This window comes from Nyctereutes procyonoides, unplaced genomic scaffold (genome assembly GCF_905146905.1).
Source record: "Nyctereutes procyonoides isolate TBG_1078 unplaced genomic scaffold, NYPRO_anot_genome, whole genome shotgun sequence".
Lineage (NCBI taxonomy): Eukaryota > Metazoa > Chordata > Mammalia > Carnivora > Canidae > Nyctereutes > Nyctereutes procyonoides.
In genome coordinates, this window is record NW_026575133.1 from 39987660 (window position 1) to 40011724 (window position 24065).

The 24065-nt window shown below is 43.8% G+C and overlaps 2 protein-coding genes across 2 annotated transcripts; both read right to left on the reverse strand.

The window, feature by feature from the left end:
• Positions 1-12014: 12014 nt before the first annotated feature.
• LOC129523177 (UDP-glucuronosyltransferase 1A3-like) lies at positions 12015-13065 on the reverse strand. Its single transcript, XM_055345795.1, has one exon. The coding sequence runs from the start codon at positions 13002-13004 to the stop codon at positions 12015-12017; it is 990 nt and encodes a 329-aa protein (XP_055201770.1). The 5' UTR covers positions 13005-13065.
• Positions 13066-13556: 491 nt separating this feature from the next.
• Positions 13557-17903, reverse strand: LOC129523178 (UDP-glucuronosyltransferase 1A3-like). Its single transcript, XM_055345796.1, has 2 exons — positions 16979-17903; positions 13557-13625 (listed from the first exon to the last, which is right to left on the reverse strand). The coding sequence occupies exons 1-2, from the start codon at positions 17840-17842 to the stop codon at positions 13557-13559; spliced, it is 933 nt and encodes a 310-aa protein (XP_055201771.1). The 5' UTR covers positions 17843-17903.
• Between the last annotated feature and the right edge of the window lie 6162 nt (positions 17904-24065).

The following is a 24065-nucleotide window of genomic DNA, read 5'->3' on the forward strand; positions in this document are numbered from 1 at the left end:
GCAGACGGTGACTATTTCCTAGTATTAGGACAGAATGTTTCCAGCACCTTGAACCTTGCCTTTCCATCGTGTTTGAAATGGGAGCCAGGTAATTTGCTCTGAAGGTAACTGCCAAGATAAATGGTCTTACTTCAGTTTTTCTTCTCCAATACATGGTGGTAAAAGGTATGAATATAGTAATACTTCTGGCTTCAGGATGGTTTTTAGCCCCACACAAATGCTGGTGACTACTGAGAGTTTTCCGTTGAAATATAATATTAAGCCTACACCTTTTTTAAAAACAGGGAAACCTGGCAAAGTGGGTGTATTCATTTCCTATGGCTCCTGTAACAAATTACCACAGATTCGGTGGCTTAAAACAATGCAGTTTATTCTCGTGATGATCTGGACGTCAGAAGTCTGAAATCTCCATCCAGTGGACTGAAGTCGGTGTAAACAGGAACATGTTCCCTCCAAAGGCTTGGGCAAAATGCTTCAGTGAATCCCTCACGGTTACACGATTAGTTAATAGTATCCTGAGGATTTTATTCAGGTCACTTAAGAAATAAACAGTGGTAGTGATGACTCAAAACAATACAAATCCAGTTGCTAGCCCATACCCAACTTAGTTGTATGACTATTGATGGAAGTGTGGGAAGTGTTTCCCTGAGGCTACACGAAACTATCCCATCACCATGCGCAGGATGTTTCTTGTCTCAAATTAAGTTGACAAAAGCTAAGAATATTGGAAAGCTTGGATTATTGATTGGGTGAGGCAACATACGTCTGAAAGAGTAAATTTCTGTTGGCACAGTTTATACCCACAGTGAAAACCATTTTGGCCATGGTTGCCTTGGGATAGTCCATCACAAAGTGTGCCATCCTCCTTGGTCATGTCTAAGGAGAAGTTTGCATGAGGCATGGGAGCAAAAAAGCAACTGAACTGAACAGACTAAAAATGCAGCATAGTTGTAATTCTTTACAGGAAGGTCATGTGACCTGAGCACAGCAATAACTAGGAATGTATGATGTTGAGTTTGGTCCCGGTAGAGACCAGTCCCTGTGGAATGGCATGTGAACAATTCACAGCAGGAACATAGGATTCAGCCACTACTGCCCCACAGGGTACACAGTCTGTTAAAACTACATCAAATGGTCACCGAGGTACCCAGGCAGTGCTTCCCGCCCACTAACTATACAAGAAGTAACATTAAAACAGACTACACCAGAGCTTTTAAAAAATGAGTTCATTTGCTTGCCAGGCTAGGGAACTCATACCAGTGAAGATACTCAAGAGTTGTTGGTGGAGAGGGAAGGAGGAGCAGGGAGAGATGTCAAGAGTTTTGAAGTCATAGAAAAGGGTGCACATTTTCATGATGGTTATGCCAATTAAGGGTTAAAAAATGCCACTTTGTATAGGACAGACCAAGTGCATTTGTGCCTATACAATCAGTTAACATGTCTCTATTGGTCAGAAAAGTCTTTAGTTGGGTCCAGTAAGAGTGGCAATCAGGGGCTACTCACAGGTCATGGACTTAACGGCTCTAGTGGAAGCAACCCACGAGTCAGTGGATGACTGTATAAGCAAAATGTGCTCAATTCTTATGATGGAATATTATTCAGCCTTAAAAAGTAAGGAAATTCTGACACGCTGCAACATGAATGCGCCTTGAGGATATTAGGTGAAGTGAAATAAGTCAGTTGAAAAAAGACAAATACTATATGATTCCATTTATATAAGGTACCTATAGTGGTCAAGTTCATGAAGACAAAGTAGAATGGTGGTTGCCAGGGGTTTCAACAGCATTTGTTGAAGGCACACAACATTTAGTTATAGATCTGGATTAGTGCTGCTAAATGAAAAGTTTCCCTTTTACATAAATGTAAAATACTTAAAGAATTTTCAAAACTGAAAACCTCTTTTAAAAAATGTCAGCGCCAAAATCACTGTCCTGTATACCACTCAGTATTCCTTATCTATGGAAAGACCAGAGTAGGGTAAACAGGGTAGAGAAAACAGCACTTTGTCTGGTACAGAGATGACCATCTCAAGGACCCTGTAGTGGATTCTCTACAAGGACTCACAAGCACCATCCCATGGAGCACACCAGTTAAATAAGGAAGTACTTTAAGAAATTTTAATAATTGGGCATATTGAGGTTTTTTAAATAGAAAAATTTTAAACACACATTTTTAAGTGTATCTATGGAACATTTACAAATGTTAATCACATCTTGCCCAAAATAATAGCCACTAGCTACATGTGACTACTGAGCACTTGAAATGTGGCCATTCCAAATTGAGGTAGGCTATAAGTGTAAAATACCAGATTTTGAAGACTTAGTATGAAGACAAAAGAATGTAAAATATCTCATTAATAATTTTATATTTAGTATGTTGAAAGTATGTTTATACATATTTGATGAAATGAAGTATAATTTTAACCCTCATTTTGCCTTTTTCATAACATGCCTACTAATTTTTTTAAGCTATATATGTGGCCTGCATTATTCTTCCATTAGGCAATTTTGACCACAAAGAAAACCTATCAAATTATTTAACATAGGGACTTCATAAGAAATATTATCTAATTAAAATCTAAGATGATTAGAAAAAAATAAGAGAAAGAGAGCTAAAATAAATCTTAACTATATGGGAATAAACAGCTTTGAAGACAGCCATGGACTTAAAGAGGAAACCCAAACCAGAAAATTAAATGAGCAAAAACAAAACAAAACGTATGAATAATTTATGCCAAAACCTACAAGACATAGAATATGTTCTGTTACCTTCAATGCTTCATTATTAAGAAAATGCTAACAGAAAGTAACTTAATGTTTACCTAAGGAAAATTAGAAAAATAACTATAAAATAAACCAAAAGACAAGACTGACCATTATTAATAAAAAGCAAGCTGGCATTAATGAAATAGAAAAAAATAGTAAAAAAAAAATAATAAGCAATTCCCAAAATTATTTCTTTGAGAAAACCAATAAAATAAGTTCACCCATCATAAGTCTTTTTAAGTAGACTCCATGCCCAGCGTAGAGCCCAGTGTGGGGCCTGAACTCAGAACCCTGACATCAAGACCTGAGCTGAGCTCAAGAGTTGGGTGCTTGGCACCTGGGTGGCTCAATCAGTTAATTGTCTGCCTTCAGCTCAGGTCATGATCCCAGGACCCTAGGAGCCCCACATTGGGCTCCCTGCTCAGCAAGGAGCCTGCTTCTCTCTCTCCCTCTGCCTACTGCTCCCCCTGCTTGTACTCTCTCTCTCTCTCTGTCAAATAAATAAATAAAATCTTAAAAAAAAAAAAGTCGAGTGCTTAACTGACTGAGCCACCCTGTGCCCCTCACCCATCATAAATCTTAAAGAAGAAAGGAGCAAAAATATGAAAGACTTACATATTGATCTTTCATACTTGGAAAAAGTTTCCATAAACTAGTTAAAGAAGTCACATCTCAGGGTAAACCAAACCAAACCAGAGTGACAAGATCTCAAAGTAAAAAAGGAATTTAGTGGAACAAAAGTGGGAACAGTGCACCTATCACATAAAACACTTGAGAATTTCAGTGTAAATTATCTTTCATGTACCAAAGAAATTGGCACAAACATCTAAAGGTCTTCAGATGACATACTTTGTCCTGCTGGGCACCTTTTAAATAATGATAATAGAAAATATTTATTGTGTGCTCATTGTGACAATAGTGAGGCTGCCCACCAGCCCATTCAGCTAGAAAAATGGGAGGAAAAATTTGAACCAGTGTGGTTAACTCCAAAGAATATATTCACAGAAAAACTAAAAGATGTAGTCACTATGGAAAATAGTATGGTGGTTTCTCAAAAAGTTAAAAATAGATACTTTATGATATAGCAATTGCACTACTAGATATTTATGCAAAGAATACAAAAGTACTAGTTTGAAGGGATACACACACCCTGTTTATAGCAGCAGCATCTACAATAGCCAAATTATGGAAAAAGCCCAAATGTCCATCAAAAGAATGGGTGGTTAAAAAAAATAATAAGTTAATGGATAAAGATGTGGTATAGAAGCAGCTGGGTGGCTCAGTCAGTTAAGCATCCAACTCTTAATTCCGGCTAAGGTCATGATCTCGGGCATGGAATTGAGCCCCACATAGGGTTCCATGCTGGGCATGGAGCCTGCTTGAGGTTCTCTTACCTTCTTTCTGCACCTCTCCTCCTCCCCACCCCTGCAGACACTCTCTCTGTCCCTCTCTCTCTCTCAAAAAAAAAATGCAATATATATTTAGATATATAATGGAATTTTGCTCATAGGAAGGAATGAAATCTTGCCATTTGCAACATATGGATGGAGCTGACTTATTTAGCTATAATGCTAGTTAAATAAGTCAGTCAAAGAAAGACACATACCATATGATCTTACTCGTATGTGGAATTTAAGAAACAAAATAAACATGGGGGAAGAAAAAGAAAAATCAAGAAACATACTCAATACAGAGAACAAACTGGTGGTTATGTGAGGGGTGGTGGGTGGAGGGATGGGAGAACTAGGAGATGGGGATGAAGGAGTCCACTTGTTGGGGATGAGCACCAGGTGTTTTATGGAAGTCCTGAACCACTAAATTCTACACCTGAAATTAATATGGAATTTAAATTTTTTTAAAAAATATTTTTTTAAGATTTTATTTATTTATTCATGAGAGACAGTAAGAGAGAGAGGGGCAGAGACACAGGCAGAGGGAGAAGCAGGCTCCATGCAGGGAGCTCAACATGGGACTCGATCCCAAGTTGCCAGGATCACACCCTGGGCCAAGGGTGGCTAAATCACTGAGCCACCCAGGCTGCCCTAAAAAAAATTTTAAAGCAAAAAACCAACAATGACTTCTTAAATGCCTTTCTATTTTTCAACTTTTACAAATCTATTAAGTATATATATATTTTTAATAAGTGAATAAATGCATCATGTGAGGGAAAAAGAAAGCCAAGTAGTATAAATACCTTTTGGTATCGGCAAAAACAGAAATGACATTAGAGTCCTGTGCAATAATATATACATAAAAAGAGCTGCAGGAATAAGAATACAAAAACTATGAAAAGATCTAAAGTCATGGAAGTTAACATAAACGAAGTGAATATGGCATAAATGGTAAAAAAAAAAAAAAAAAAAAAAAGATGGCTAACTCAGTGGACTAAGAAACAAATAGCTCCCATGAGTCCTACTTCAATTAAACCCAATTATCCAGGATTAATGTAAGTTGCCTGTGAAACTATTAGTAAAGCAGTAGTTCCTACCATGGAAATGTGGGGTGGGGTGGGCTTGGTGATGCAGTCACCCCTCTGAACATCCCCTTCCCCTTTTAGATGTTCATCACTGCCCACCCCCTTCACTGGGTTTATAAGCTCATAGCTTGATCTCCATCCTAGTCCCTCCCACCATCCTCTAATGACTTCAGCATCACAAGTAAAAGACCTAGCCAACCTGCAGTCCAACTCTGATCGTGCCCATGCCATACACCAGATCTCAACCCTGGGTCAGAAAACTAGTCAGCACAGCTCCACCTCTGAAAAGCTGAACTCCTTTCTTTTTCTTATGGATTGCATGGACCCCTTCTTGTCTCATCTGCATTGTCTCACTCCCACATTATTTACTCAAGTTCTCTGACACTTCTACTTCCTTGTGGAGGTTAGGTCCCCTGTGATCAGATCACACTCTAATTCTTTCCAAGACAGGGCCACTAAAAGCTATCATGTCAACAAACGCAATCTGCAGTTCCTTTTTCCTTCTACTGAATAAGCAAAAACTCCTGATGGGAGTCACCTGAGCAGCTCAATGGGTTAAGTGGTTAAACATTTGCCTTCCGCTCAGGTCTTAATCCCAGGGTCCTGGGATCCAGCCCTGCATTGGGCTCCCTGCTCAGCAAGGAGCCTGTTTCTCCCTCTGCCCCTTACCATACTCATAATCGCTCCCTCGCTCTCTCTCTCAAGTAGATAAATACAATCTTAAAAAACATACACACACACACAAAACAATTCCTGATGGATCGGCTCACAAATCAGCATCCCTGTTCCTGCACAAAGAAAATTGCACAAACATGAAGACAGTGCATTTCCAAAAGGACAGTGTTGGTTGCTCATGCCAGAGCTGGTTCAGCCAAGCACAGACCCGCACCTCTACGTCTCATTTCTCTTGGTGACGATTGCAAACATTTACAACACTAGCGGAAGTACTTTAATATTTATCTTACCAAACTGTCAGGAGAATGAGATGAAGAAATCACAGAACGACTGGTAGACAAAAAAGGAGCTGGAAGTAAACTTCACCTGTAACACTGATCGCACATAGGATCCAATACAAACCTGAGACAATGGCTTCCTGTTGGCACAGTTTATGCCTCCAATGAAGAACATGTTGGGCATGATTGGCCTCGGGTAGTCCAGAACAAAGTCCCCTCTGAACAGCCACACAGATCCAGAGCTGAGGATGTCCTCCAGGGATACCTCTCGCTGAAGAAGCTCAGAGGCAAGGCTTTCATAAGGAGTGAAAGAAAAGTGGCAAAAGTACTTCAGGGCCAGGGGGTAGAGCATGTTCTTGACCCTTTGCAGGAAAGTCATGTGGTCTGAATTCCTTGTTAATAATCTGGGAATATATGAGGAAGGGTTTGGGCACTGTGTGCCCTCAGATTCTAAATCACATGGAATGTTCCGCAAAAAAAACACAGAGGGAAGGGACAGGTACCTAGCCATTATTGCCCCACAGGGATAAACAGGATCAGTTAAAACCACATCAAAGGAACTGGCATTCAGGTGCCTGATCAGGTTCTTGTTATGCATCAGCGACTCACATGATCTTTGAAAAATCAAAGCAGCAGTTTTCAAACCTTCCATAGTTTTCAAAAATGTTTTTAGAAAAGACATTCTTTGAAAAACTAGGTAACTCTGGCCCAACAGAAAGCGATCAAATTCTTCCTGGGTGTAAGGTGTGGCATATGTTGTCAGGGTGAAAAAATCCTCTTCTTTGATATGCATATTCGACTCTGGGGAAACCACCACCATCTGGTGGCCTCTGGCATGGAGCTTCTGCACAGCCTTCTTCATGCTAAGCCAGTGGCTGCCATCCATAGGCACCACCAGTACCTTCCCACCTTCAACCCAGCGTCCAACACACAGGATGACCAACAGCCCCGTGAGCACTGGCAGGGGAGCCAGGAACCCTGCAGCCATGTCTGTAGAAGCCCAAAGCAGCCGGCTTTGCAGATCAGGCTATGCCTCCTACATTTATTTTCTTTGACTTTATCTTATCACTGAGCCACTTCGCAGGGCAGGTAACTGGCAGGCAGCATGCCCTCCTTGTGTTAATCATTACAGACTAGACCTGTCCCACTCTTCCACCACTGGCCCCACTCTTCTGCTTCCACGCAAGGAGAAATCAATCCCCCTTATCTAGGAAACATCTCACCTGCCTCTGTGCTCTCTCCAGGGAACATTCTAATTGACTCTGTTGCCCTCTACCCAATTCCCAAAACAGGGCTGTGGATGCCCAGTTCACTGGATCTCCTCCTAGTTCCTGGTTTATCCTGTGCCAAGAGCTGTGACTGAGCTCTGGGGAGACACCAATGCCCCAGTCTCAAGCTTAACCTCTCTGTGGGATGGAAACTTAGCTGCAAACTGTTGAAGTGCTTTCCTCTCATTTGTGTGGGAACATGGAACACACCCAGAAAAATATATAACATTGCTAAGGCAGCATTCTCTAAACAAGGAGGGGGACACTAGCTCTTAGGTTTTACTCCTTTTCTTTTTTTTTAATTAATTTATTTATTTATGATAGTCACAGAGAGAGAGAGAGGCAGAGACACACGCAGACGGAGAAGCAGGCTCCATGCACCGGGAGCCCGACGCGGGATTCGATCCCGGGTCTCCAGGATCGCGGCCTGGGCCAAAGGCAGGCGCTAAACCGCTGAGCCACCCAGGGATCCCCCGGTTTTACTCCTTTTCCACACCAGGACATCTCTTGCAATGGTCAGAAAAGTCTACTTGAAGCGCCTGTCAAATAAGGAAATACCTTGAAGGATCCTGCAGTGTACATGTGAACACACTGCAAGTGTTGTTGAGCATTCCAAACTTACTTCTCAGAATAAGATCGTTTGTTATCTAAAGCATAAATGGGCAAGATAACCCTTATGGATGACATGAGGGAACAGAGAGCACCCTCCCCCGGAGCCTGGTCACCTTGGAACAAGGGGAGCTGTCACAAAGCCTCCAATCAGGCTCTGACTCCACTGCTCTTCTCCTGTCTCCTGCTACCTTGTTTAGGGACTGGGGTCTTTCACTAATAACTTCCTGCCCTCCTTCCCATGAAAACCACCCATTTCATACAAGGCCTCAGAGCTCCCCTCTGCTTCCTAGATGGGATACTGCTCAGTTCATGAATCCTTAATAAGGCCAATTGATCTGCAAATATACAGGTTGGACTTTCGTTCTTTAACAACTCTAAGGTATCAATCTAGATAAAATAAAGAGACTAAACATGCTGGATGGGAAGATTTCACATTGTAATGCTCCTGTTTTGTCCCCAGTGAAGCAATAGATTCATTTCATAAGCATGAAACCCAACAAAATCTCACTGGGATTTTTAACATGACAAAACAACATTTTCAAAATCACCTAGAAGCCTTTGGGGCTTCTGGTAATACAGGAGTAGCTCCTCTCAGTCGCTGGTCCCTCAGATAATGATTATAAACTCTTGCAAAATGTTTTTCTAAATAATGCTGTCTGAAGGCCTTGGGCAGCAAACAAATGAGGGCAGAAATGGAAGGAGATAAAGGGGACAGGATGATGGCACAGGACCACAAGGGTAACCAGGAGGGAGAGTAGAGGTTCCTTACACTTCTTAGCAGCCACCTCTCCTACCTCTAGCCTCACCCACTGCACAGCTCCTCCCTATTAACAGGGAGATTGTCTTAATGCCATTGTACCCACGTGGCCAGGAAATGGCCAGCACCTCAGTCAATCCACTACTCATCATCGGGTTTCACCCCCTTCCAGAGCTTGGACCAAAGTTCAAGGGGCATTCTCCTTCTGTGGTCGCTATCATGGGGTCCAACCCATACCTTGTTGATCAGCCTCGAAGCCAGCAGACCAGTGGGCATCGCACATCCTTCTGCAACCTCAGCCCTCTTCCAACCTTGTGATTCAGGCTTTAGGCTCTAGTTGAATTTCAGTGGTCTGCTGACCTGCCCCCCAAGCAGCCGGCCCAGCAACAGACATCTATTTCCACTCTCTGCCACAGGCTGCCCTGAGCAGCCCTGCCAACACGCCCATCGAACCAGCCAGTGTTTTCATGTGTCCCCATACTCACATGGCAATCCATAAGCATCTGACATAGGTGCCCCTCATCCTATAAAAATGGCTAGTTCACCAATTGTTTCCTGGCTGTTCACCAATTGTTGGCTCACAAACTGGCCACTGGATATGGAGGCAAGGACACACTGAAATCAAGGCAGGCTGATATGGATGGGTGGTGGCAGGGCTAAGAAGCAAGGGATGTTCCTCACAAGGCTTGTCTGAATGGCCACAAGACCAGTAGATCTCTGCCCCTGCCTGCCAAATCTAGAAGTCTATATAGACACATTAATTGGGTTCACTTATGTATACCACCTGGATAGTATACTGTCCACAACACCTGGCTCTCTCAAGGCCACCTCCTTGGAAACCAGTCCAACTGAAAGAATGGTGGGCAGAACATTCATTCTAAAGACTCCTCCTTCCGAGGAGGAGTTGAGAAGCCTCCAAATGCCTGGAACCAGCCCCCTTGTAAACCTGCATCAACATTCTCCCAGTAACTCCCTCCAACACTCAATATCAACAGAAATAGTTTTTTTTTAAAATACACAAGGGATCAGAATAGATTACTATTGAAGGAGGTATAAGGACAGTCAACAAGCCTATGAAAATATACTCAACATCAATAGTCACTAAGGAAATGCAAATAAAAATAAGATATCACTTCCTGCCACCTAGGGTGGCTATAATAAAAAGGAGCTGAAAACAACTGTTAAACAAGACCTTTATAGAAATGCTCATAGCAGGAGGATAGACAATGGCAAAGAGTAGAAACCCATCAACTGGTAATAGAAATGTCTGTCCATCAGCAGGGGTGCCTGGCTCAATCTGTCAGAAGAACATGTGACTCTTAGCTCAGGGTCGTGAGTTTGAGCCCCACATCGAGTGCAGAGATTACTTCAATAAGACTTTAAAGAAAATGTCTGTCAACTGATAAATGGACAAACAGTGGTCCATCCACAGAAAGGAATATTATTTAGCCATAAAAGGCATGAAGTATCAGGGCACCTGCATGGCTCAGTCACTTAAGCATCTCACTCCATTTTGGCTCAGGTCCTGGTCTCAGGCCCCCAGGATCGAGCCTCGCTTCAGGCTCCATACTCAGTAAAGAATCTACTCAAGGACTCTACTCTCTCTCTCACTCTTTCCCTCTGTCCCTCGTTCCACAAATAAATAAATCTTTAAGAAATAAATTAAGTACCAACATGTGTTATTATACGGATGAAACTTGAAACATTAAGCTAAGTAAAGAAGCCACATACAAAAGGCCACATCCCCTATGATTTCATTTCTATCAATCCCCAGAATAGGCAAATCTATAGACAGAAAACAGATTCGTGGTTGCCAGGAGCTGGGGAGGGTAGAATCGGAGTGACTACTTAGAAAGGCACGTGCATAAACCACATCTTCTTTATCCATTCATCTTTTGATGGACACCGAGGCTCCTTCCACAGTTTGGCTATTGTGGACATGGCTGCTAGAAACATCGGGGTGCAGGTGCCCCGGCGTTTCATTGCATCTGAATCTTCGGGGTAAATCCCTAACAGTGGTTTATGTATACAATGGAATATTACTCAGCCATTAGAAACAACAAATACCCACCATTTGCTTCAACGTGGATGGAACTGGAGGGTATTATGCTGAGTGAAGTAAGTCAATCGGAGAAGGACAAACAGTGTATGTTCTCACTCATTTGGGGAATATGAATAATAGTGAAGGGGAATATAAGGGAAGGGAGAAGAAATGTGTGGGAGATATCAGAAAGGGACACAGAACATAAAGACTCCTAATTCTGGGAAACGAACTAGGGGTGGTGGAAGGGGAGGAGGGCGGGGGTGGGGGTGAATGGGTGACGGGCACGGAGGGGGACACTTGACGGGATGAGCACTGGGTGTTATTCTGTATGTTGGTAAATTGAACACCAATAAAAATTAATTTATAAAAATAAAAAAAAAAAGAAAGGCACGTGCATGTCCTTTTGGGGTGATAAGAATGTTCTGAAACTAGTTAATGGTGATGATGTACATCACATCACGGGTGTATCAATCACCACTGGAGAGCACACTTTAAAATGGTCAGTTTTACTTTATGTGTATTTTATCACAATAAAACAAAGGGAGCAGGCACTCTGAACAACAATCCAGCCATTCCTCAAAGGTTTATCACACAACCCAGCAATTCCGCTCCTCGGTACATATGCAAGAGACTGGAACATATGTACACATAAAACTTGCACAGGAATGTTCGCCAAGAAATAGAAAAAACACAAAAGTCCATCGACTGATGAGTAGGTACATGAAGTGTGATATATCCATAGAAGGAAATATTATTAAGCAATAAAAAACAATACTACAAACTGGATGAATCCTGAAAATATCATGCTATATTTAAAAAGCCTGTTAGGGCAGCCCGGGTGGCTCAGCGGTTTCACTGCCATCAGCCCAGGGCCTGATCCTGGAGTCCCGGGATCGAGTCCCACGTTGGGCTCCCTGCAGGGACTCTGCTACTCCCTCTGCCTGTATCTCTGCCTCTCTCTGTGTCTCTCATGTATAAATAAATTTTAAAAAAGAAAAAAGAAAGGAAAGTCTTGTTTGACCATGCTGGCACTTGTTGATCTCATCACAGACCTGCACTCCTGCCTCTCAATTCTCTTTGTGACCATTGCAAACCTTTACTACATGAGTGGAAGTACCTTAACATTTATTTCACAGAACTCACAGAAGAACAAGAGGTAGTAATCTCAGAAAGACTGGCAGATAAGTAAGCACCTGGAAGTAAGCTTTAAGAAAACATAAGTGTTCCACCCGTAACACTGATCCTACATAGGATGCAATACAGACCTGAGACAATGGCTTCCTGTTGGCACAGTTTATGCCTCCAATGAAGAACATGTTGGGCATGATTGGCCTCGGGTAGTCCAGAACAAAGTCCCCTCTGAACAGCCACACAGATCCAGAGCTGAGGATGTCCTCCAGGGATACCTCTCGCTGAAGAAGCTCAGAGGCAAGGCTTGCATAAGGAGTGAAAGAAAAGTGGCAAATGTACTTCAGGGCCAGGGGGTAGAGCATGTTCTTGACCCTTTGCAGGAAAGTCATGTGGTCTGAATTCCTTGTTAATAATCTGGGAATATATGAGGAAGGGTTTGGGCACTGTGTGCCCTCAGAATCTAAATCACATGGAATGTTCCGCAAAAAAAACACAGAGGGAAGGGACAGGTACCTAGCCAGTATTGCTCCACAGGGATAAACAGGATCAGTTAAAACCACATCAAAGGAACTGGCATTCAAGTGCCTGATCAGGTTCTTGTTATGCATCAGCGACTCACAAGATCTTTGAAAAATCCTAGCAGCAGCTTTCAAACATTCCATTGTTTTCAAAAATGTTTTTAGAAAAGGCATTCTTTCAAAAACCAGGTAACTCTGGCCCAACAGGAGGCGATCAAATTCTTCCTGGGTGTAAGGTGTGGCATACATTGTCAGGGTGAAAAAATCCTCTTCTTTGATATGCATATTCGACTCTGGGGAAACCACCACCATCTGGTGGCCTCTGGCATGGAGCTTCTGCACAGCCTTCTTCATGCTAAGCCAGTGGCTGCCATCCATAGGCACCACCAGTACCTTCCCACCTTCAACCCAGCGTCCAACACACAGGATGACCAACAGCCCCGTGAGCACTGGCAGGGGAGCCAGGAACCCTGCAGCCATGTCTGTAGAAGCCCAAAGCAGCCGGCTTTGCAGATCAGGCTATGCCTCCTACATTTATTTTCTTTGACTTTATCTTATCACTGAGCCACTTCGCAGGGCAGGTAACTGGCAGGCAGCATGCCCTCCTTGTGTTAATCATTACAGACTAGACCTGTCCCACTCTTCCACCACTGGCCCCACTCTTCTGCTTCCACGCAAGGAGAAATCAATCCCCCTTATCTAGGAAACATCTCACCTGCCTCTGTGCTCTCTCCAGGGAACATTCTAATTGACTCTGTTGCCCTCTACCCAATTCCCAAAACAGGGCTGTGGATGCCCAGTTCACTGGATCTCCTCCTAGTTCCTGGTTTATCTTGTGCCAAGAGCTGTGACTGAGCTCTGGGGATACACCAATGCCCCAGTCTCAAGCATAACCTCTCTGTGGGATGGAAACTTGGCTACAAACTGTTGAGGCACTTTCCTCTCATTTGTGGGGGAACATGGAACACACCCAGAAAAATATATAACACTGCTAAGGCAGCTTTCTCTAAACAGGGAGGGAGACACTAGCTCTTAGGTTTTGCTCCTATTCCACACCAGGACATCTCTTGCAATGGTCAGGGAAGAATCTACTTGAAGCGCCTGTCAAATAAGGAAATACCTTGAAGGATCCTGCAGTGTACATGTGAACACACTGCAAGTGTTGTTGAGCATTCCAAACTTACTTCTCAGAATAAGATCGTTTGTTATCTAAAGCATAAATGGGCAAGATAACCCTTATGGATGACATGAGGGAACAGAGAGCACCCTCCCCCAGAGCCTGGTCACCTTGGAACAAGGGGAGCTGTCACAAAGCCTCCAATCAGGCTCTGACTCCACTCCTCTACTCCTGTCTCCTGCTACCTTGTTTAGGGACTGGGGTCTTTCACTAATAACTTCCTGCCCTCCTTCCCATGAAAACCACCCATTTCATACAAGGCCTCAGAGCTCCCCTCTGCTTCCTAGATGGGATGCTGCTCAGTTCATGAATCCTTAATAAGGCCAATTGATCTGCAAATTTACAGGTTGGACTTCCGTTCTTTAACAACTCTAACATATCAATCTAGATAAAATAAATAAAGAGACTACAACATGCTGGATGGGAAGATTTCACATTGTAATACTCCTGATTTTGTCCCCAGTGAAGCAATAGATTCATTTCATAAGCATGAAACCCAACAAAATCTCACTGGGATTTTTAACATGACAAAACAACATTTTCAAAATCACCTAGAAGCCTTTGGGGCTTCTGGTAATACAGGAATAGCTCCTCTCAGTCGCTGGTCCCTCAGATAATGATTATAAACTCTTGCAAAATGTTTTTCTAAATAATGCTGTCTGAAGGCCTTGGGCAGCAAACAAATGAGGGCAGAAATGGAAGGAGACAAACAAAACAGTATGATGGGACAGGACCTCAAGGGTAACCAGGAGGGAGAGTAGAGGTTCCTTACACTTCTTAGCAGCCACCTCTCCTACCTCTAGCCTCACCCACTACTCAGCTCCTCCCCATTAACAGGGAGATTGTCTTAATGCCATTGTACCCACGTGGCCAGGAAATGGCCAGCACCTCAGTCAATCCACTACTCATCTTCGGGTTTCACCCCCTTCCAGAACTTGGACCAAAGTTCAAGGGGCATTCTCCTTCTGTGGTCGCTATCATGGGGTCCAACCCATACCTTGTTGATCAGCCTCGAAGCCAGCAGACCAGTGGGCATCGCACATCCTTCTGCAACCTCAGCCCTCTTCCAACCTTGTGATTCAGGCTTTAGGCTCTAGTTGAATTTCAGTGGTCTGCTGACCTGCCCCCCAAGCAGCCGGCCCAGCAACAGACATCTATTTCCACTCTCTGCCACAGGCTGCCCTGAGCAGCCCTGCCAACACGCCCATCGAACCAGCCAGTGTTTTCATGTGTCCCCATACTCACATGGCAATCCATAAGCATCTGACATAGGTGCCCCTCATCCTATAAAAATGGCTAGTTCACCAATTGTTTCCTGGCTGTTCACCAATTGTTGGCTCACAAACTGGCCACTGGATATGGAGGCAAGGACACACTGAAATCAAGGCAGGCTGATATGGATGGGTGGTGGCAGGGCTAAGAAGCAAGGGATGTTCCTCACAAGGCTTGTCTGAATGGCCACAAGACCAGTAGATCTCTGCCCCTGCCTGCCAAATCTAGAAGTCTATATAGACGCATTAATTGGGTTCACTTATGTATACCACCTGGATAGTATACTGTCCACAACACCTGGCTCTCTCAAGGCCACCTCCTTGGAAACCAGTCCAACTGAAAGAATGGTGGGCAGAACATTCATTCTAAAGACTCCTCCTTCCGAGGAGGAGTTGAGAAGCCTCCAAATGCCTGGAACCAGCCCCCTTGTAAACCTGCATCAACATTCTCCCAGTAACTCCCTCCAACACTCAACATCAACAGAAATAGTTTTTTTTAAAATACACAAGGGATCAGAATAGATTACTATTGAAGGAGGTATAAGGACAGTCAACAAGCCTATGAAAATATACTCAACATCAATAGTCACTAAGGAAATGCAAATAAAAATAAGATATCACTTCCTGCCACCTAGGGTGGCTATAATAAAAAGGAGCTGAAAACAACTGTTAAACAAGACCTTTATAGAAATGCTCATAGCAGGAGGATAGACAATGGCAAAGAGTAGAAACCCATCAACTGGTAATAGAAATGTCTGTCCATCAGCAGGGGTGCCTGGCTCAATCTGTCAGAAGAACATGTGACTCTTAGCTCAGGGTCGTGAGTTTGAGCCCCACATCGAGTGCAGAGATTACTTCAATAAGACTTTAAAGAAAATGTCTGTCAACTGATAAATGGACAGTGGTCCATCCATAAAACACAACATGTGTTATTATACGGATGAACCTTGAAACATTAAGCTAAGTAAAGAAGCCACATACAAAAGGCCACATCCCCTATGATTTCATTTCTATCAATCCCCAGAATAGGCAAATCTATAGACAGAAAACAGATTCGTGGTTGCCAGGAGCTGGGGAGGGTAGAATCAGAGTGACTACTTAGAAAGGCATGTGCATGTCCTTTTGGGGTGATAAGAATGTTCTGAAACTAGTTAATGGTGATGATGTACATCACATCACGGGTGTATCAATCACCACTGGAGAGCACACTTTAAAATGGTCAGTTTTACTTTATGTGTATTTTATCACAATAAAACAAAGGGAGCAGACACTCTGAACAACAATCCAGCCATTCCTCAAAGGTTTATCACACAACCCAGCAATTCCGCTCCTCGGTACATATGCAAGAGACTGGAACATATGTACACATAAAACTTGCACAGGAATGTTCACAGCAGCGGTATTCACAGTGGCCAAGAAATAGAAAAAACACAAAAGTCCATCGACTGATGAGTAGGTACATGAAGTGTGGTATATCCATAGAAGGAAATATTATTAAGCAATAAAAAACAATTCTACAAACTGGATGAATCCTGAAAATATCATGCTATATTTAAAAAGCCTGTTAGGGCAGCCCAGGTTGCTCAGCGGTTTCACTGCCATCAGCCCAGAGCCTGATCCTGGAGTCCCGGGATCGAGTCCCACGTTGGGCTCCCTGCAGGGACCCTGCTACTCCCTCTGCCTGTATCTCTGCCTCTCTCTGTGTCTCTCATGAATAAATAAATTTAAAAAAAGAAAAACAGAAAGGAAAGTCTTGTTTGACCATGCTGGCACTTGTTGATCTCATCACAGACCTGCACTCCTGCCTCTCAATTCTCTTTGTGACCATTGCAAACCTTTACTACATGAGTGGAAGTACCTTAACATTTATTTCACAGAACTCACAGAAGAACAAGAGGTAGTAATCTCAGAAAGACTGGCAGATAAGTAAGCACCTGGAAGTAAGCTTTAAGAAAACATAAGTGTTCCACCTGTAACACTGATCCTACATAGGATGCAATACAGACCTGAGACAATGGCTTCCTGTTGGCACAGTTTATGCCTCCAATGAAGAACATGTTGGGCATGATTGGCCTGGGATACTCTAGAACAAAGTCCCCTCTGAACAGCCACACAGATCCAGAGCTGAGGATGTCCTCCAGGGATACCTCTCGCTGAAGAAGCTCAGAGGCAAGGCTTGCATAAGGAGTGAAAGAAAAGTGGCAAATGTACTTCAGGGCCAGGGGGTAGAGCATGTTCTTGACCCTTTGCAGGAACGTCATGTGGTCTGAATTCCTTGTTAATAATCTGGGAATATATGAGGAAGGGTTTGGGCACTGTGTGCCCTCAGAATCTAAATCACATGGAATGTTCCGCAAAAAAAACACAGAGGGAAGGGACAGGTACCTAGCCAGTATTGCCCCACAGGGATGAACAGGATCAGTTAAAACCACATCAAAGGAACTGGCATTCAGGTGCCTGATCAGGTTCTTGTTATGGAAAAGGCCCTCACAAGACCTTTGAAAAAATGAAGAAACAGTTTTCAAGCGTTCCATAGTTTTCAACAATCTTTTTAGAAATGGCATTCTTTCAAAAACCTGGTACCTCTCACCCAGTAGGAGGCGATCAAATTCTTCCTGGGTGTAAGGTATGGCATGGGTTGTCAGGGTGAAAAAATCCTCTTCTTTGATATGCATATTCAACTCTGGGGAAACCACCACCATCTGGTGGCCTCTGGCATGGAGCTTCTGCACAGCCTTCTTCATGCTAAGCCAGTGGCTGCCATCCATAGGCACCACCAGTACCTTCCCACCTTCAACCCAGCGTCCAACACACAGGATGACCAACAGCCCCGTGAGCACTGGCAGGGGAGCCAGGAACCCTGCAGCCATGTCTGTAGAAGCCCAAAGCAGCCGGCTTTGCAGATCAGGCTATGCCTCCTACATTTATTTTCTTTGACTTTATCTTATCACTGAGCCACTTCGCAGGGCAGGTAACTGGCAGGCAGCATGCCCTCCTTGTGTTAATCATTACAGACTAGACCTGTCCCACTCTTCCACCACTGGCCCCACTCTTCTGCTTCCACGCAAGGAGAAATCAATCCCCCTTATCTAGGAAACATCTCACCTGCCTCTGTGCTCTCTCCAGGGAACATTCTAATTGACTCTGTTGCCCTCTACCCAATTCCCAAAACAGGGCTGTGGATGCCCAGTTCACTGGATCTCCTCCTAGTTCCTGGTTTATCTTGTGCCAAGAGCTGTGACTGAGCTCTGGGGATACACCAATGCCCCAGTCTCAAGCATAACCTCTCTGTGGGATGGAAACTTGGCTACAAACTGTTGAGGCACTTTCCTCTCATTTGTGGGGGAACATGGAACACACCCAGAAAAATATATAACACTGCTAAGGCAGCTTTCTCTAAACAGGGAGGGAGACACTAGCTCTTAGGTTTTGCTCCTATTCCACACCAGGACATCTCTTGCAATGATCAGGGAAGAATCTACTTGAAGCGCCTGTCAAATAAGGAAATACCTTGAAGGATCCTGCAGTGCACATGTGAACACACTGCAAGTGTTGTTGAGCATTCCATACTTACTTCTCAGAATAAGATCGTTTGTTATCTAAAGCATAAATGGGCAAGATAACCCTTATGGATGACATGAGGGAACAGAGAGCACCCTCCCCCAGAGCCTGGTCACCTTGGAACAAGGGGAGCTGTCACAAAGCCTCCAATCAGGCTCTGACTCCACTCCTCTTCTCCTGTCTCCTGCTACCTTGTTTAGGGACTGGGGTCTTTCACTAATAACTTCCTGCCCTCCTTCCCATGAAAACCACCCATTTCATACAAGGCCTCAGAACTCCCCTCTGCTTCCTAGATGGGATGCTGCTCAGTTCATAAATCCTTAATAAGGCCAATTGATCTGCAAATTTACAGGTTGGACTTTCATTCTTTAACAACTCTAATATATCAATCTAGTTAAAATAAAGAGACTACAACATGCTGGATGGGAAGATTTCACATTGTAATACTCCTGATTTTGTCCCCAGTGAAGCAATAGATTCATTTCATAAGCATGAAACCCAGCAAAATCTCACTGAGATTTTTAACATGACAAAACAACGTTTTCAAAATCACCTAGAAGCCTTTGGGGCTTCTGGTAATACAGGAGTAGCTCCTCTCAGTCGCTGGTCCCACAGATAATGATTATAAACTCTTGCAAAATGTTTTTCTAAATAATGCTGTCTGAAGGCCTTGGGCAGCAAACAAATGAGGGCAGAAATGGAAGGAGATAAAGGGGACAGGATGATGGCACAGGACCACAAGGGTAACCAGGAGGGAGAGTAGAGGTTCCTTACACTTCTTAGCAGCCACCTCTCCTACCTCTAGCCTCACCCACTACTCAGCTCCTCCCTATTAACAGGGAGATTGTCTTAATGCCATTGTACCCACGTGGCCAGGAAATGGCCAGCACCTCAGTCAATCCACTACTCATCTTCGGGTTTCACCCCCTTCCAGAGCTTGGACCAAAGTTCAAGGGGCATTCTCCTTCTGTGGTCTCTATCATTGGGTCCAACCCATATCTTGTTGATCTGCCTCAAAGCCAACAGACCAGTGGGCATCGCACATCTTTCTGCAACCTCAGCCCTCTTCCAACCTTGTGATTCAGGCTTTAGGCTCTAGTTGAATTTCAGTGGTCTGCTGACCTGCCCCCTACAGCATCCGGCCCAGCAACAGACATCTGTTTCCACTCTCTGCCACAGGGTGCCCTGAGCAGCCCTGACAACGCGCCCATCGAACCAGCCATTGTTTTCATGTGTCCCCATAGACACCTGGCAATCCATAAGCATCTGACATAGGTGCCCCTCATCCTATGAAAAGGTCAACAGCTAACTCAGGGTTTCCCTCATGACATCTCTTTCCCAGAGCCCATTTCTTCAGCTTGCTGGCTAGTTCACCAATTGTTGTCTCACAAACTGGCCACTGGATATGGAGGCAAGGACACACTGAAAACAAGGCAGTGTTGGATGGGTGGTGGCAGGGCTAAGAATCAAGGGATGTTCCTCACAAGGCTTGTCTGAATGGCCACAAGACCAGTAGATCTCTGCCCCTGCCTGCCAAATCTAGAAGTCCAAATAGACACATTAATTGGGTTCACTTATGTATACCATCTGGATAGTATACTGTCCACAACACCTGGCTCTCTCAAGGCCACCTCCTTGGAAACCAGTCCAACTGAAAGAATGGTGGGCAGAACACTCATTCTGAAGACTCCTCCTTCTGAGGAGGAGTTGAGAAGCCTCCAAATGCCTGGAACCAGCCCCCTTGTAAACCTGCATCAACATCCTCCCAATAACTCCCTCCAACACTCAACAACATCAACAGAAATAGTTTTTTTTAAATACACAAGGGATCAGAATAGATTACTATTGAAGAAGATATAAGGACAGTCAACAAGCCTGTGAAAATATACTCAGCATCAATAGTCACTAAGGAAATGCAAATAAAAATAAGATATCACTTCTTGCCACCTAGGGTGGCTGTAATAAAAAAAAGAAGTGAAAACAACTGTTCAACAAAATATTGTACAGAAATGCTCATAGCAGTACTGTACACAATTGCAAAGAATGGAAACCCATCAACAGATGATAGAAATGTCCATCAGCGGGGGCGCCTGGCTCACTGAGTCAGAAGAACATGCGATTCTTAGCTCAGGGTCATGAGTTTGAGCCCCACGTTGGGTGTACAGAGGGATTACTTAAATAAATAAAATTTTAAAGAAAATATCTGTCAACTGATAAATGTACAAACGGAGGTCCATTCACACAAGGAAATATTATTCAGCCACAAAAGATATGAAGTATCAGGGCACCTGCATGGCTCAGTCACTTAAGCATCTCACTCCATTTTGGCTCAGGTCCTGGTCTCAGGCCCCCAGGATCGAGCCTCGCTTCAGGCTCCATACTCAGTGAAGAATCTGCTCAAGGACTCTACTCTCTCTCTCACTCTTTCCCTCTGTCCCTCGTTCCACAAATAAATAAATAAATCTCTAAAAAAGAAATTAAGTACTGACACGTGTTATTATATGGATGAACCTTGAAACATTAAGCTAAGTAAAGAACCAGATACAAAAGGCCATATCCTGTATGATTTCATTTCCATCAAATCTCCAGAATAGGCAAATCTATAGACAGAAAACAGATTCGTGGGATCCCTGGGTGGCGCAGTGGTTTGGCACCTGCCTTTGGCCCAGGGCGCGATCCTGGAGACCCGGGATCGAATCCCACATCGGGCTCCCGGTGCATGGAGCCTGCTTCTCCCTCTGCCTGTGTCTCTGCCTCTCTCTCTCTCTCTCTCTCTCTCTCTCTGTGACTATCATAAATAAATAAAAAAAATTAAAAAAAAAGAAAACAGATTCGTGGTTGCCAGGAGCTGGGGAGGGTAGAATCAGAGTGACTACTTAGAAAGGCACGTGCATGTCCTTTTGGGGTGATAAGAATGTTCTGAAACTAGATAATGGTGATGATGTACATCATGGGCGTATCAATCACCACTGGAGAGCCCACTTTAAAATGGTCAGTTTTACTTTATGTGTATTTTATCACAATAAAACAAAGGGAGCAGCACTCTGAACAACAATCCAGCCGTTCCTCAAAGGTTTATCACACAACCCAGCAATTCCGCTCCTCGGTACATATGCAAGAGACTGGAACATATGTACACATAAAACTTGCACAGGAATGTTCACAGCAGCGGTATTCACAATGGCCAAGAAATAGAAAAAACACAAAAATCCATCGACTGATGAGTAGGTACATGAAGTGTGGTATATCTATAGAAGGAAATATTATTAAGCAATAAAAAACAATACCACAACCTGGATGAATCCTGAAAATATTCTGCTATATTTAAAAAGCCTGTCGAGGGGCACCTGGGTGCTCAGCCACCTGGGTGGCTCAGTGGCTGAGTGTCTGACTTCGGCTCTGATCATGTTTCTGGGGTCCTGGGATTGAGTTTGCCTCACGCTCCTACTGGTATGCTGCTTTTCCCTCTGCCTATATCTCTGCCTCTCTCCTTGCATCTCTCATGAATAAATAAAATCTTTTTAAATAAATAATTAAATAAAAATACAAAGGCCAGTCACATATTCTGTGATCCCATTTGTTTGAGATGATCTCAATATGCAAATCCATAAAGACCGAAGAGTAGATCAGTGGTTGGCAGGGGCTGTAGAGTGACTACTCACTGGGCAGGGGGTTTTTTAGGGGTGATTGGAAACATTTCAAAACCAATTGTGGTGATGGTTGCTGAGAATATGCTAAAAACCATCAAACTGTAAACCTTCCTAGAATGAATTGTATGATCTATGACTTATATCTCAGGAATGTTGTTTGTTTTGTTTTTTAAACCCGTTTAATCTCATTCTCTTGGAATTACACAAATCATTAATCAACCAAGGTTGAAATTTTTCAGATACTCATCTAGGATACTTTTTTTAAAAAGGCTGACTCATGCTAGCATTGTGCTACTCTGGATAATTATTAACAGAAACAATACTATCAAAATGTTCTACATGTCCAATCAGTCATAAATACAAACACATTTCAAAATCCTTTTTGAAAGAAAAGCAAACCACAAAAAGTATTGTAGACATTGACCTTAATTATGTACTTTAAAAAGTACCTATTAAGAATGACTTGGCATTTTGGCGTTTTGTTGCTTTGACTTGACTGGAATTCAGTCCTCAGCTCAACCAAAAAACGTGGAAGCTGCAGCTTTGGTGACTATTGCTTGTAGAGACCCCTGAAGGGAGACCACATGGCTCAGGGAATGGGCAGAGGATTCTTGTGGCCCCCCATCGCTCAGCTATGGCCCTGGGTAGAAGTCACTGATACTCACATGGAACTGATTTAGATCACCAGTATTTCTCAACTTCAGCACTATTGGGGAACAGATAATTAATTCTTTGTTAGGAGTGGGTGGTTTGCTATTTCTTGTGCTTTGTAGGACTTTTACCAGCATCCCTGGCTTCTATGTCAGTTTCACCCCCTGATTGTGACACTAAAAATGTCTCCAAAAGTTGCCTTCTAGGGGTGCAAAATTTCCCGTTTGAGAAATGCTATCTAGATGATTCCAGAAGGGGACACCCGGGAACAAAAGAGCTAGTCCTTGGGAATTGGGATCTAGCTTTCTGCGAAAACACTCCCCCTAAGATGCTGCAAGAAAGCCAAGCTGTTTGTATCAGCTCAGTCAGCATTGCACAAAGGTCCAGAGAAGGGAGGGCCAGAGACCATGGCTTTCCTACTAGTCTATCACGCACCTCCACATGCTGCCCAAGTGATCCTCAAACAGCCCTGTGAGGAGCAAGGCACATGATCTCCACCCCATTCTGAGATAAGAAGACTGAAATCTAAGGTCACTTGGCCAGGAGGAAGCTCTTCAAATCTGCTGACTCACTGTCCAACCTCATTTCTTCCCTTCATGAGTCTGCTACGCTCCAGGTCTTATATCTTTGGAAAATGAGTGCTGGGCAAACATGTGGCCTTGGGATGGGAGAGTGACAAAGAGGTGGGTTCTCGTCCTGCCTCAGCTCCTCGCTGCACCCCGGGCCTTAGGCAGCTCATCTGTCTTGCCTGGTAACTTTGGTTTGCTCGTGTACAGGAGAATAGGACTCTCTCCTGCATGGGGGGCTCTGTCCTGTTATTCCAGCCTGAAGAAGCCTGTCCTACGTGTGCTGCATTTGTGGTTTTCAAAATTCTCCAATGAACTCCATCTTGCCTGCCCCAAACCCTGACCTTTAGAGTGTTCCCATTTCACAGATGGAGACATGAACAATGCCAGAGATAAGCCACCTGCCTCAGCCACAAAGCTGGGCTTGAATCCAAGTCTTATCACTTTTACTCCACCAACATAAGGGGGACGAGGGTGGAATCTCTGGAGCCACTGGGGAGGGAAAGCTAGCCCTTTTCCACCCAGGTATAAGCTAGGGCTGGGCTCTGATGCATTCCCTCCCACAGAGCAGCCTGGGCAGAGAGGTGGTGCTGGTATGGGAGCCTGAGCTCCCTGGGTTTGTGTGGCCCCTAAAAGGGAGATTGGAAACCTGTTCCTGAAGCTTT

What these genes read in the sequence shown, in the direction of transcription:
- LOC129523178 (XM_055345796.1), bottom strand. Translation starts at nt 17,842, where the DNA reads ATGGCTGCAGGGTTCCTGGCTCCCCTGCCAGTGCTCACGGGGCTGTTG. An exon ending in ACAGGAAGCCATTGTCTCAG is followed by an intron (nt 13,626 to 16,978) that starts GTCTGTATTGCA and finishes CTTATTTGACAG; the next exon opens with GCGCTTCAAGTAGATTCTTC.
- LOC129523177 (XM_055345795.1), bottom strand. Translation starts at nt 13,004, where the DNA reads ATGGCTGCAGGGTTCCTGGCTCCCCTGCCAGTGCTCACGGGGCTGTTG.